The following is a 14,773-nucleotide window of genomic DNA, read 5'->3' on the forward strand; positions in this document are numbered from 1 at the left end:
GAGCACAGATAGAGAGGTCGACCTGAATTCGTGCGTTCTAGTCTGCTACTCTGCACTGGGGAAAAGGGGAGTGAATATATGGGGATGGATGATGAGGAGGAGAAGTGCTAAAGTTTGCATGCTGCCTTGGAACAGCTTAAACGATTACTGGAGTGAAGATAACGCGAACTCTCGAGTTCGCACATCAGAAGCAGCCGACGGGCTCGAATAAAGAAAGTTTAGCAGATGCTAGCCACTAAATATTCTTATCTATTAGGCAGTACACAGGCAGCGCTAAAATCGTTAAACTGTTCGACTTTCGCCAACACCAGTGAGTTACGCATGGTTGATGCCTATCGGGTAATTAAGGCTCGCTGCTATACAACACATTCGGAGCATTCCAAAGCACGATTGGTGGATAAGAAAAAAAAAAATGACGTACCTGCTTCAAGCTGCTCTCGCAGAAGCCGTCCAGCTTGCCTTTCTCTTCCTCCAAGCTCTGCATTTGCTGGTTGGAAGGCAAAAGAAAAACCAGGTGACTGAGAAACGGCGGGTATGTTCGGTTTGCGAAAAAGCAACCAGGAGGGCCACTTCTCCATACACTGTACACCATTTAAGCAGGTCCCTTACCAAGGTCAAAATAAAGATAAGGTGGTGTTTAGAGATCTGTACGGTTGTGAAAAGAGCATCCGTACGGGATCTCGAAATGCAATTTTATTTTTACTTTGACTTTGGTCAGCGACCTGCTCCATTTTCTAGCAATGCTTTTACCTGACCAGAAGGTATTCCGTCGAACTCTTGACTGCTGTGTTCCTTCTTATTTTTTTCGGTTCCTTTTTCTTTTTTTCGTCACTTCTGTAGTTAATTTCGTCCCTGCAACTGACTGCCATGGGTACAGCCCGACAAGCCTCATTGGCTTGGGCAGACCCGTTCTGTATCTGGTGCTTTTACAACAAATGAAGCATTTATTACTATTATTAGTATTATTTACTATCGCGCTCAGTATGAGCTAAAACGTGGAAGTGCGTGACAAGCAGCCGCGCGCTGTAGCGCATAATGAGCGCGATAGTCAGCTGACCTACACGGCTAGTTGCAAAATAATAATGAAATACATAAAAAATATGCGCCATATGCGCAGCAAGAATACGAAACTGTCAGTTACTACTCCACCCTTATCTCTGGACCCAACTCCCGTTTTGGCCGAGTCTGTTTGTGCCACGTCACTTCTGTTTGTGCAAGTCACGCCGCATACAGGGAACATCGAGGGTGAGCTGTTACCCGTTGCGACGCGATTCGTTGCTGCTCAGCCAGGTGGAAGCTCGTCCACGAATTCAAACGAGCAATCCGCGTCGTCGCGTGAATCAAGCTTTTGTCTCATCAGCCTGGTTACTCCCACTCCAGGGTAAAGGCCTCTCCCATACTTCTCCAACTACCCCGGTCATGTGCTGATTGCGGCCATGCTGTCCCTGCAAACTTCTTAATTTCATCCGCCAACCTAACTTTCTGCCATCCCCTGCTACGCTTCTCTTCTCTTGGAATCCACTCCATAACCCTTATCCAGTCCCTGCCCCTGATTTCCAAGCTTTTATCTAATCAACTTCAACTGTGGCCCACAGACTTGCATGCGGCCATGGACCGACTACCGACGGGTTTGCCGTGCGTTCATATACTTGTATGCATACACCTTATCGGCCGGCGGTGTGTATACAGTTAGGACTGTGAATAGTGCGTCACTGAATTGAATTGAATTCTGGAGTTTTCCGTGTCAGAAGCACGGCTTGATTATAAGGCACGCCTTAGTGGGGGACTCCGGATTAATATTGACCGGGAATTTAACACGCCACCAATGTACGGGACACAGGCGTTTTTGCATTCCGCCCCCATCGAAATGAGGCCGCCGCGGCCGGGATTTCATCCCGCGACCTCGTGCTTAGCAGCGCAACACCATTGCCGCTAAGCCACCGCGGCGGATAGAACGTTGCTATACCTGAGGCAATATAGGGTGTCCCCCCCCCCCCTGTTTTTTAGTGGCACCATATTTTAAAGAACTGTCTGTGGCAGACAGCGAAATTCTAACCCATGATCTAAACTGCTCTAGGCGGCGGTCATTACTTCTACGAAAAATCAAAGTGCTTAATTGAATAATTAATATGATCATGATAACTAACTATTAATTATTGATGGCACTTATATCGTAGCTAGTGAGTTCATAAGGCATATCCACTGGGAACGAATTCCTTGCGTTGCACCAGTTTCGAAATTTAATTTTCAAGGTGCCCGATGAAATACATTGGTGCCCCAGTTACTTTTGCGCTTCAGTGCATGAAAAAGCGTTTTCTTTAAGAAAGTAGGGGCCGCCCATCGAGTTATTTAGTTCGAAAGTTAGAACTGTGATATCAGCCACAGGCAATATTTAAACATTTGGGGGAGCTAAAGAAAGAAGAAGAAAATAAGTACCCTGTAGAGCACGCGTAATGCATCTTACCGCTGTATACAGCCTAAAGATAAGCACATGTACAGTGTTTGTAGAAGTTAAAAAGAAAGTTATGTTCTTGAGTTTTATGAGCGACGTGATTGTGGGGCACGCAGTAATGAGGGGACTCCGGATTAATTTGCTCACCTGGGATTCTTAAAAATGCACGTAAACTTAACTGCATAGCGTTCTCTTCCTCCCCCCCCCCTTTTTTTTTTTGCACTCCGCCCCTACCGGAATGCGGCCGCCGTATGTGGGAGGTTTTTTTCAGGTTTCGACAATCAGCCGTTGTTTTAAAAATTATTATATGGTATTTAGGAGATGTCGCCGGCTACTTCTTTTCACATAGGGATTAAAAAAAAGAACTAATCGTAGCAAAAGTAGTAAAATCATAACAACGCAAATTCCGGTAACATAAGCACACTAATGTCACACTATAACTGAAAGTCAACTCAGAAACACACCAACACAAAGTCCAGTCACATATGTGCACTGAGGTAAACACAAAGCCCGCTAACATAGCTAGGCTAAAATCAGGGCACATAAGAAATCGTGGATTAAATTCGTATGAAGTTACAAAAAATCAGGCATTGGATTGGCCAAAGTCCAGTAAAAGAAAATCATAGAATGCGCTATCACATTTAAACACTCCACTCAATACTTTCCGAGAATATTGTCCGAAAAGATTGTCCCAGGGAGTTTGGACCGACCCTGCGCGATTGTTTTAAAGGCAGCGAACAAGGCCCTGCAAGAAATTAGTCTCGATTTGCGATTTTCAATAGTCTTCGCTGTTTATATATTCATTCAAACCTTAACTCTCGTCACTTCAGCATCGCCCCTTCTCTCTTTGGCAAAGAAAACTGGTGATGGTGATGCCACGCATCACCACTATTTTTTTTCTGATCAGTTCTCGTTCGCCGATGCGGAGAAGTGTCCAAATCTGATTCAGGTCGAGATCTGAGCTTTTCCCATCGCGATGAACGTCTTTATCTCTCAAGAGAAAGTGCGTCGTCAGCTCTGAGCGCACATGTGCAGAGCGTTCTCGACATGTGCTGTTGTATGATGTTGCAACATATCATGATGATGACGCAGCATCAGTCCTAAAGCTAGCGTTCTTCCTACCTGCCACTGCTGATTCGCGCCATTAGCCTTCGAGCGGTGCGACTATGCAAGTAGAAGCGGATGAGCAGTTGCCACGTGATCGTAGACATGCGTCAGCCAGACCCTGCGCCTAAGCAGGACGTCCCGTCTGCAGGGCAGAGTATAAATTGCGCACGAGCGTGCTTCGAAAGTGGCCGCGGACACAGAGGCACACCTTTATCTCTTTGTCGACGTTGGAGCCCCGGTTTCCGGCCCGGCTCTTCTTGCGCTGCTTCTTGACGATGGAGGCGATCTTGAGGTAGGACTCGTGGTGCGTCTTCTGCTGCTGCATGAACCGCTTCTGCTCGCTCTGCGAATCGGGGGAGAGAGAGATGGGTGGGTGAGCGAACGAGCGGACGGACGGACAGGCAGACAGACTAATTAATTCATTTACATTTGTACGCCGCGACCGAAGAAGCCGTACTAATCGAATTGTGAGAATTTTACCGTTACAATCCTTGGACTTTAGTTGCCGAAACCACGATCTGATTTTGAGGCACGCCGTAGTGGGGGAGTCCGGAATAATTTCTGCCACCTGATGCTCGTTAACGTGCACTCAAATCTAAGCGCACAAGCATTTCGGCATTTCCCGTTTCGACGATGGGGTGAATTAGGGTTTTATATGTAAGGAGTCTAGTTTCTTGAGGAGCAAGACGCAGCGTACGATGTAAGTATAACCTAGTCTTTTAAGGGCATTGTTACAGGTGACATCAATGCGTTTCGACCATGACAAATCGTGTGTTCGTAGGATACCTAAATACCTAAATAGAACTACACAACTAGTCTCTTATCACGCGATAGCTATAGATAAACAGAGGTAACACAGAGACAACGACGACGCCTCTCGACCTAACGAAGCAACCGGACAAACATGGATACTCACGGCAACCACCTTGGCGTCCTTCTCGATGTTGGATTCCAGCGGAACGATCACGTCCACGTAGAAGGCCTTGAGCTGTGACGTCAGATAAAGAAAAAAATAAGAATTCGCTTGAGGTGCGGAGCAGCGACAGTATTCTTTTAACTGTTTCCTTTAAAAAAAAATCATTTTTAAGGTGTAGCTTACTTCAGTTTGATAACTCTATAGCCTGCAATTCTTTTTCTCTTTCAGTTTGAATCTCAGGCTCAGAGACCCGATTTCCTTTCAGCGGTTCAACATACAGATTTTCTCTGTCTGTCTTTTATATATGTGCTGTTCGATTCTTGGCAAATCCCCCAATGTGTGCCACTGATGCAAGCCTGGAGGAATGAAAAAAGAAAGAAAGCCAAGAGGAGGCGTCACGAGACAATGTTAAAGCCTACCATTGTAAATTAAAAAAAAAGAAGAAAGAGGAATCATGGGAAAGCACGTGATGGAAATTGCAAACGGCCATTTCTAGTTGCCCCGCCTTACTGCACCAGATTCGTCGTCTCCTTGTCTGCAGAGGCGCTCGGAACTTGTAGTGCGCGGTTAATCGTGCCAACGATGCTGATTTAGCGTTGCCGCTGTAGCGGCAACAATCGGGTCGTTCGCATGTGCTATCCGACGGGTCGAGTCCATTTGGGGTTAGATTTGCCCGTCGTGCTCACTTAAACCCTCGCCGGTCGGGTCGACCGAACGTCGAGTCGCGCTGAGCTAGCCCGACTGCATGGAGTTTACGTTGACCCAGCCCGACTCAATTGAAGCGCCCATGCCCGTATCCACAAAACGTTCTTACGCTAAAAGCGTTCGTGCCAGCCAATAGTGATGCAGGACATATTATTAGCGAAGGCGATCAGCCAATGAAAAGCAGCACTTACGAACGAAAAGCTTTGTGAATTCGGCCCCAGATTTAGCGGAATTTTGTTAACCTTCCGTTGCACGCCCTCGCGATTTCCTACCAGGCACAGCAAGCTAAGACAGGGGAAGTGGGCCAATCACAGTTAGAAATGGTTTTAGGCGCAAAAAATTAAGACACGGACAACGTGTCTTTTTCGTACTAGCGGTATGGTGTCGTCGAAGTGATGAAGACGAATGTTCACGGTGTTTTCCGCGTTACCCCTGCAAGATTGGACACTCCGAATGGTAAGCTTCCTCAACGCAAAAAAAAAAAAGAAATAAAATACCGGTACTGATGTAGTTGGCTGTCGATTCCTTAATCAGCGTTTCGTCCATAACTGTGATTTGCTACAAGGGTATATCTCCCGCGGCCAACAACAGTATATGCATAAATAGCGCTCTTATTAATCTTATGGTTCTGGCCTAGGCGAGTTGCAATATCTAGCGTAGCGATCCCTGATAAGTATAGTGCAGTTTCACCTGTGATAACCATCAGCACGACACAGGCGAGCCGAAATCGCACTGTGCTTTAGACAAGACTTACACAAGCCCTAGAACAGCGAATGAACATACTTCTCGCCTGCTTGCTATAAGTCGACCTTTCCAAGCATGCAGGCGCACTCACGCTACGACGCGAAAGCGTCCCCGCACGCGTTATTGGGCTTTCGGAGAGCCACGAGGCATTAGGTGGCGACGCGAAGAGCATAGGTGGCGCTACGTAAGGCAAGCGAGGCCGTTAGAGCGCGCCACTGCCATCATCCATCATTCAAAACCCAAGAAAAACAACCTTATACACACTTGGCGTCACCTGCGTTCCAACGAAGCGGCTCCCGCCACCATTTTGTTTGTCTCGTTTACGTCAGGCAAAGCTTAAGTTTGATTAATGCGACCCTGCCTTGCGGACAGCTCCCGACACACAGCACTATTTGCCTCTCCGAAAACGGTACAGCGCTGAGGAGGTAACGAGCCGGGGCTGCTTACGCATTCACAGTAACGGACGGCATTAGATCAGGGCAGGGCGCACGCTTGTGCTGAACGTCTTTTCTGCTAAAATCATTTTCTCAACGACATAAGTTTAATATCGTAATTTCAAACTAACTGAGGCATCATCTGCTTTTATAGCGTCGTCTGTTTTATGTTAACGAAAGCAGAGGATCAAAATCATAGCAGATGAGCCCATTGTGGAGCAGCAGGTGTGCTGCCGACTTTTGACACTTAGTATCAACTCTCACCGTCCGTTACCGTACGAAGCCCTCATTATGGAGGAGATCCATACCCTAAAAAAATTAGTCGAGGCATTTCAAGACAAATCGATCCCTCTTCGAAGTAGTGCATTGCTGCGTTGAAGATCTCGCAGCGTCTTCCATTTCTCGAAAGAAGACAACGATTGCTCTTCTTTCAAAAAGCCAGACGTCTGCTTCTCGAAAGCAGACGGTAAAAACTGACAGAAGGCGCAATTTATATTATACACTTCACATGCTCTTTTCTCTGATGGGCTAACGCGAGCTCTGACTACCCCACTGCTGTACAGTATTAATGAGACGGCACTCCTCCGTGAGGCCGCTGCAGCGTACGCCTATCCGCAGGCTGTGGCAGGCTGAATTTCGCGGATCCCTTGCTCGTGCGACGAATGCACGAGCCTACACCTGGCCTAAAAACTGCCAGCCCCTGCTCGTGCATAATGAGGCGCGGAGAGATTAGTCGCCGGATATGACTAATTAAGACGAGGCGAGCCTCGCGTCACCCCCTCCTCCCCCGCCGACGTCCGCAGCTCATTCATATTGATTGAAGCGTCGGCCTGCAGAGAGGGAGACGTAGCTGAGCTTGCACGTCTCCAGCCGTCGACACTGCCTGTTCGGGAGATGGGCCCCAGCGGCAGGCGCACCACGAAGAGGGCGACTGCAGTCTGGTTAACGCACCCACCACGCCTCCAATAAAAATTTGTCCATTTCCCCGTAAGGGACGAAGCGCTGAAAGCAGCATCGAGGTTTAGCGCTGCTCCGAAGCTCCTCAAGCGGTGTCCTTCAACAGTGTACGGGTGTGCGAGATGTTGGCGAGCAAGCGAGGCAACCGCTGCGCAGCAGAAGAAACAGCATCCTGACATGCTACTTCTAGGCGCTTCGCAACGTAGGCTTGATAAGGAGCGCCGAAACTGGGTGCGTTATAATTCTGGCCAGCATCGGAGACAGTCTGTTATTAGATCTTGCCGTTGAGTGGGGGAGTTGACCGACGTTGAGAAGGATTTTGAGAACTGAAGGTTTATTTGCATTATTTACAGTAATAACACAAAGTAATGAACAGTCATAAAGTCATCGACGGCCGGCAGCAAATCGGACGCTGCGGCCCGTGGCAAGAAGAACGAAAGAATGTCTCTTCTCCCTGTCTCTCGCTTTTAACCCCTTCGGTCTCTCGGGGTTACGTCATTTTCGTCCAATCGTCGAGCCAGCTCAGGTGTCATCATTATCCTCCAATGATAGGCGCCCGTGCAAGTGCCCTCACATTCGGCCAATGGGGACGCTCCAAGGGCTCCATTGTCCGATGGTTGACTTGCCTCCGGCGTTGCCTCCTCGCCTGGAAGCGCTCAGCTGGAGGAGACGGGTTGTTTTCGAACGACCTTCCAAAGCCGCAAAACAGCTTTGCTCGGGACCTAGATCAACTACCTGGAACCGTGCCAGCCTCCCGTTGCACTTTCGGAAGAGTCAAGCAGGGGGGGGGGGGGGGGGGGCGGTCAGACAATAGCTCGACGTGGTGAGGGTCGATGAATAGCTCGATGAGGGGGGGGTCGCCAACCTGTCTGACGGGTCCGGTAACATGGTAGAAGCGCCTCGGTGCACCATAACTGGAATGCGACTGCGCTTGGATGTGGTCGGGGAACTTGAGTGATGCCAGGAAAATGGTTCGTGCCCAACACTGTATAAACAGCTATAAGGAGACTGCCAATACAGCTTCGAGCCCAAATATGGAAGGCGCTTCGAACCGTCGGGAAGACGCATGGAAGACGATAATGATGATAATATTCTTGGCATCCTGTTTGAAAAGGGGCGGTGACAAATAGTCACCCAGCCTGCTTGATTTAATTAGGTATGCTATACATGTTTCTCATCCTAGCGTTGTTGTGTACGTATCCTTAATTTCGTTTTTTTCCCTCAAAGCTTCTCTCTACCTTGCACCGCTACATGATCCGATTGTATCAATCTCTTCCCTGCTTTTTTTCCACCAATGCTCTAAACGTATCTTGCTTATCTCGACTGCTGACCGGTTGACGCTTTCGTCCCCTTTAAATCCGAACTTTTTGAAAGGTCTACCTTGCATATTGGTCTCGCTGGGTGAATTCTTTCGCATTCCGTTAGGTCGTGCTCAGTCGTCTCAGGATTTCTTCCCGCGATTATCACGGATTTTCACGGATTTTTACCATACAAAAGATTTCCGGATTTTCGCGACGCCTCTCCGACGTGACGCCACCTCGCGGTGACGAGTGGAAGTTCAGGAAAGTACAAACTCTGCATTTTAACTCTTCGCGTATGCGAACCCATGAAAAACACGACGTGACTTACATCAAGCGCATAGGAAAGCGTGACTACGTTTTCCTGTGCGCAGACGACCTTCCCGCCAAGTTTCCAAGCGTCCTGCTCAGCCGCCACCTTGTTCGCACAAGAAAGTGACCTGCATCATTGCTCACTTCGACGCTGTCGTCTCGAAGCTGTCTTCTTTGACATCTTCGGGAAAACTGGAACGGAGCTTAAGATGGCCGCTGTCCGCTTAGCCGTCTACTTTGCCGTCTGTACGGCGAACACGGAACACAGCGAGCGACGTCGCAGGCGTCGCACTTCGACGCTGCACACCACTGTTGGTGGTCATAGCTTTGGTTTAGCGTAAATTTCAGATGACTGCAAGCGCCACGATGTGGTATGCACGCAGCCGCTCACTGTGACCGCTATATAGTGTTTGTGTACACACACAACGTTCGTTCCAGCAGCGGAATGGCCGCACGCTGCGCTGACTGGATCCGCTGTGGACTCGATTGCGCGGATAGAGACAGTGCTTCTTCCACTTGGCTTCAAAGCCATTTTAACGCGACAGCGTCAAGGGGCCCGCGCCGCAGAAAATCCAGCGTCAGCGTTCAGCGTCGACTGTCCTGTGAGCGGAAATTCATTCCGGGCCACGCATACTCAACCACGCAGGCGCTCCGTGTAGTGCAGAGGCTTTACTGAACTGATTGGATTTCTCAAAGTAAAATGCGTCACAAAAATCGTAAAGTACCACTTACACACAACCTACAGACATAATAGCGTCGGACTGTAATTTGAATATACGAGAAAACATAATTCTGTTACGCGGAAACTCAAAACACAAACCCCTATTCCAGCGTTTATACCATTCACGGAGCGGCGCTCCCGGTTCCTTGCAACACCATCCAGACGGCGCTCGCCTCCGCGCGTCCGCGGCCCACGCAAGGGGCCGCGTTTCTACCAGAAAGCTCGCCTGCGTGCGTAGCGTTCGCCACCAGCGTTTCCCGGTAAACGTTATGGTTACACAAGCTGCAGTTGCCGGAAAGCGTGGGAAACTCCTCGGGGATCTTTGAATGCTATCGCGTTCCACTCTTAAAGGCGAAGCTTAAGCGTCCTCAATTTTTTTTTTTTTTTGCAGCCGAATGCCCTGCGTGTCTCTCGCATCTCTGAAGACCTAACCATCCAAGCGCGCGCCCAGCCTGCCCCGTTGATACCGTGACAGCATCAGAACACGGTCGGTTAGGGTTATCGGGTTACCACGGCCTGTCCACCCGCTCCCAAACCTGCAATTTAGTTTCACATCCCAGCCATACCTAAGTGGAGGACTGCTCCGACATAGAGACAGAAATTAAAAAAAACAAAAGCAATGAATAAACGCATTTGTGGTGTTTTATGTTCTGAGATGAACTAGATTCCGCGAACTTGTATTTCTTGGAAAGGCGATAGGGGTTGCTACGCGGGCGAGTAGTTTAACAGCGGGCTGCGTATACGCTTTCTTATGCGCAGGAAGACAGCGCGGTGTACGCTTCGCGGCACTGCGTACAACTATAATCACTCGTATAGATACAACTGCCCGCGCGCGCAATTTGCTCAACGACGGCAGAAATTGCACCCCTGAGTCCCGGGGCGGTGAACCAGTAGTCTTGAGAAGCACCGCTAGAGTGCGCCGAGGAAGGAGGGTTCGGCGGGGAATGTCCGCGGACTCTCTCTCTCTCTCTCTCTTGCTTCCTCGCCGCCACTTTTGATCTACGCGTAGACCAACGGAGAAGCGTGCGGTATGCTTACCACGTTCATCTGCTGGTTCTCAATCTCCTTTTGCACGTCCACGAGCTGCATCAAAGCTGTGCCTGCGAGGAGATGCACAAAAGATACGCAACACGTGAGACACTTCGAGAACAAAGGAACACCAAGAGAGAACAAGAAAACATACCGTGATAAACACGGAGGCATTGTCCTTCATTTTTTTCTTGATTAAACCCTTCAGGCACTGCGTGTAACATTGGACACACGCAAATAATTGGCGAAAATCAGAATTTTGAACGATGCCCATGACAAGTAAAAAAATAGATTCTGGGGTTTTACTTGCCGAAACTGCAATATGATTATGAGGCGCGCCGTGGTGGGGACTCTGAATCACTTTTGACCACCTGAGGTTCTCTAACGTGCGCCTTAAATCAGAGTACACGAACAGTTTTGCATTTCGCCCCCAAGCGAAATGCGGCCGCCGCGACTGGGATCGAACCCGTGACCTTGAGCTTAGCAGAGCAATGCCATAGCCGCTGGGCTAGCGGGACGGGCGGCAATCACAATTAGTCGAAGCGAACGATGTCTAAGAAAAAGAATGAAGCCAAGGAAGGCACGCGAAAAACTGAAATATGTTCCTTAATGATCTGCAGCTTTAATAACAAGATGCGGCATTAAAGAACACACGATGAACTTCATGTCCCTAATAAAGAATATTGATCGGCAGTGATGGAACATGCTTGAGCCAGCGTTTTGGCAAGGTGTAATTACTCTGCGTGAGGACATCGACAACGTTCTCTAGCAGCGTTTACGTAAGCGTAGCTCGATAAATGTTAAGAACAACGACAGAAAAGACAACGTTCTCAACGGAAGTCGCCATGCCCACAAACTTTGCATGGTGGGAGAGGCGCTTTACCAGTTTAGCTGTGCGGAAATGCCTGGACCTCCGTTCGCTTCCTTAATCTACAGGCGAAACGCGCAGTGCCAGTGGTCTCGTAACTCAACGAAAGGGCGGGGTTGAGCCTAATATGGAAAAGCTGTGAGGACTGCACTGTAAAATAAGCAACAACCTTACAAGTTTAATGAGGGTGTCAATCGGTCTATATCTCGCTCGTTTACACCAAAGGGTGAAACAGCGCGAGTTATTGCCAAATTTACACTCTTGTTCCCTTTTAGAAGTGTAGAGAGAAAGAGATAAAATGATAAATGAAAGCCCGGGAGGTTAACCAGGACTGAGCCCGGTTGGCTACCCTACACTGGGGGAAGGGGAAAAGGGGGAGGGAAAGATTAAGAGAAGCAGAGAGAGTCCACTGTGGATATCACCGACGTGGTATATGGTTTTCTGCCCTGTATCCACTGACAGTCACTCCCTCCGGACCACAGACGGTCGCTCAATCCTGTAGCTTGTTTTATGGTGTAAGGGGCCACGGCGCCTGCCGGACCGCTGCGCATGCGCTTTCATTCTGTTAACATACAACTTTACAGCGCGCTTTGCGCAACGCTCCCCAAAAGAGGAAGATACGAAAGATGTTGTCCTAGCAGCAAACTTGAGACGTGACTTCTCTGCTGCTAAACTGAGTTTTATATGTATTTACGTTTGATTCTGGGGTTTTACGAGCCAAAACCACGATATGGTTCTGAGGCACGCCGTAGTGGGCGGAGGGGACTCCGAATTAATTTTGAGCACCTGGCCATTCTTCAACGTGAGCGCGATGCACGGTATGCGGGCGTTTTGCAGCATTTGGTGCCCACCGAAATGCCGCCGCCGCGGCCGGGATTTGGTCCCGCGACCTCGGTGCTTAGCAGCGCAGCGTCATAGCCGCTAAGCCACCGCGGCTGGTTTTGTGTGTATCTAAAAGTACAGCAGTTGGCACAGGAACCTGTTGACACGCCTGCTGTTTCGAGAAAAAAAAGAAAGAAAAAGATATATTGATTGGCCCAAAAGTTGAGACTCGTGTGTCCTGGTTATCAGATTGCGAGCTCCAATAATTTTGGACGTTGCTGACGCTTAAAACAAAAACTTAAAAATAAATAAATTGTGGTTCGACGTCACTAAAATGCATATAGCGGGTTATGACAGACGCAAATGTGGGACTATACCTGGGTTTTCTTAACGTGTACAATGTGCACGGTACACGAGAGTATTTTACAACCCATGCACCCGTGGTTCTTTAAGGTCCAGTTTTTTAAAGGTATGCGAACGTTTTTATTTTCCCAATAAGTATCCATCGGTAGGCGGTCACCACGTCTGGGAATCGAACCCTCTCCCTCGCGCTCAGCGAGAGAACACAGTGTTTCCGCTGAGCCATCGCGACATTAAACCCACGTAAAGCTGCCGAATTACCGCGCCCGCAAAGAAAAAAAGAAAAGCCGTTTTAATCGGATGAAATCGCGAAAGTCGTCCAAGCGAGACAAAACGCTATCGCTCATCGAGCTTATCGTCCGTAAAACGGCAACGAAAGAAACACACAACTCATGCTAATGCAGTTAAGGTGAGCGGGCGCGACCGCGCGCGCGTCACATCGTGTGCGCCCAATGAATTTCAATTACAAGTCGTCTGCTGCCGGCCCGGCTGGTCCAGACGACGGCGAAGCAGACGACGAAGACGACGACGACGCGAAAAGCGTAATCAATATTTATACGAGCGTAAATATTGAATCGCTGCTCTCGGCCACTTGCGCGCGTTACAACAAGCGCTCCTCGGCTTCTTCCGCATCGGGCCCGGTAATTAACCGGCCTTAATTGAAATCAATGAAAACGAAGCCCTTCCCCCCGTTCCATACACCCCCCCCCCCTCCTCACTCGCGTTCCGCTTTCGCGTCCTCATGGGGAAAAGAATCCGAGCTCCAGCGGACGTGGGAAGCTTGCTTGCAATAAACTTGCGGAATAAACGGGACAAAAAACAAAAAAGCCTTTTTGAATTATGGCCGTTTCCCCAGAACATGCCTCGCGAACCGCGTCGTTTCATGTAGCTCTTCCCTTTTCAATTTCTTATTTCATTAGTTTTTCTTTTCTCTTCTCGTCGGACACACGATTCTGGGGCTCGGTTTCTGCGCCCGCTGTCACGCATAGCACGCGGGTTCCAGTGTCAAGATGAAAGCCTCGACTGCAACAAACAAACAAACAAACAAACAAACAAACAAACAAACAAACAAACAAACAAACAAACAAACGATCACTGTCCCCGCCTTGATTCCGCTTTTCAATTTGTTTGTTTGTTTGTTTGCTGCTTCCGGAGTACGACCGCAAAATTTCGCAGACAGTGAGGCAATAAAGCCGCAGCTATATAGCCATGCATTCCAGACGCGCCCTGTGGCAAACAGTCCCCGAATGCGTTTGCCAGCGGAGTGCGTAGCGTTCAAAATTTATCGCGCCCAACGTCTGGCTTCGACGGTGTCTTTCTTCTTTTTTTTTCTGTCTTTTATTCTCGCAAATTCTCGTTCACGCGCGAACAGGAGTTAACCGCTCCGAGGAGCTGCAACGGGAGACAGCTGGTGGCCGAAAAATGATGAAGGGCGCGTCTCGCGCCGACTACGATGAATCGAACTACTCGGAGACACGCAATTCGCGAAGTCGAAGCGCGGTTTTAGAGCACAGCTCTTAAGCCGAGACCACACGTTCGCTTGCGGACGCGCGCAAGCTCGCGTCCGCGCTCTTAGCGCCTGCCGCGCCTCGCGAGGAATGGCGGTTTGCATCCACAAAGACGCGCGACAGCGCGCGCTCACTGGGCTCACTCACAGACGCCTTGGCAGGCATCGCTTCATATTTGGTTATCGACAGTGTTTCAAGATGCTTCGATATTTATAAACGTAATTGTTATATGTTATAGCTGTTAGATCAGTGCAAAAAGGAAGGAAGAACCACATTCTTGCACGATATAAATCTGCTTCACTGAGAGTTGAACGCTGCGCGCCGTAGCTGCGTAGCCAAGCGCGCCGACGCGAGGCTACCCAGGCGCGCGATAACAGAGAGGAGCTGTTCCCCGACATCACGCCGCGTTTCGACGCGTACGAGCCATGCCGCACCGTGTGCGCATGCGTGGGCACGTGAACGCGAGCTTGCGAGCGTCCGCAAGCGTGCGTGTGGTCTGGGCTTTAGGCGCCCGTTCCTGCGGCAAGTGTCGGCGTTCTG

General features: G+C 49.3%; 1 protein-coding gene across 5 annotated transcripts in view; it reads right to left on the reverse strand.

Moving 5' to 3' along the window:
- Positions 1-14,773, reverse strand: part of IRSp53 (Insulin receptor substrate 53 kDa) — a 234,108-nt gene that overhangs the window by 27,118 nt on the left and 192,217 nt on the right. For 4 of the 5 annotated variants that reach the window (XM_050173609.3, XM_050173607.3, XM_050173611.3 and 1 more), the window contains exons 4-7: positions 10,685-10,746; positions 4,476-4,547; positions 3,768-3,902; positions 422-487 (exon numbers count right to left, since the gene is read on the reverse strand). In XM_050173609.3, coding sequence (XP_050029566.1) covers positions 422-487; positions 3,768-3,902; positions 4,476-4,547; positions 10,685-10,746 — 335 coding nt within the window. The remainder of the gene's footprint in view (positions 1-421; positions 488-3,767; positions 3,903-4,475; positions 4,548-10,684; positions 10,747-14,773) is intronic. The other variant, XM_050173608.3, reaches the window with a different exon arrangement.

The sequence above is a fragment of the Dermacentor andersoni genome, chromosome 8 (genome assembly GCF_023375885.2).
Source record: "Dermacentor andersoni chromosome 8, qqDerAnde1_hic_scaffold, whole genome shotgun sequence".
NCBI lineage: Eukaryota > Metazoa > Arthropoda > Arachnida > Ixodida > Ixodidae > Dermacentor > Dermacentor andersoni.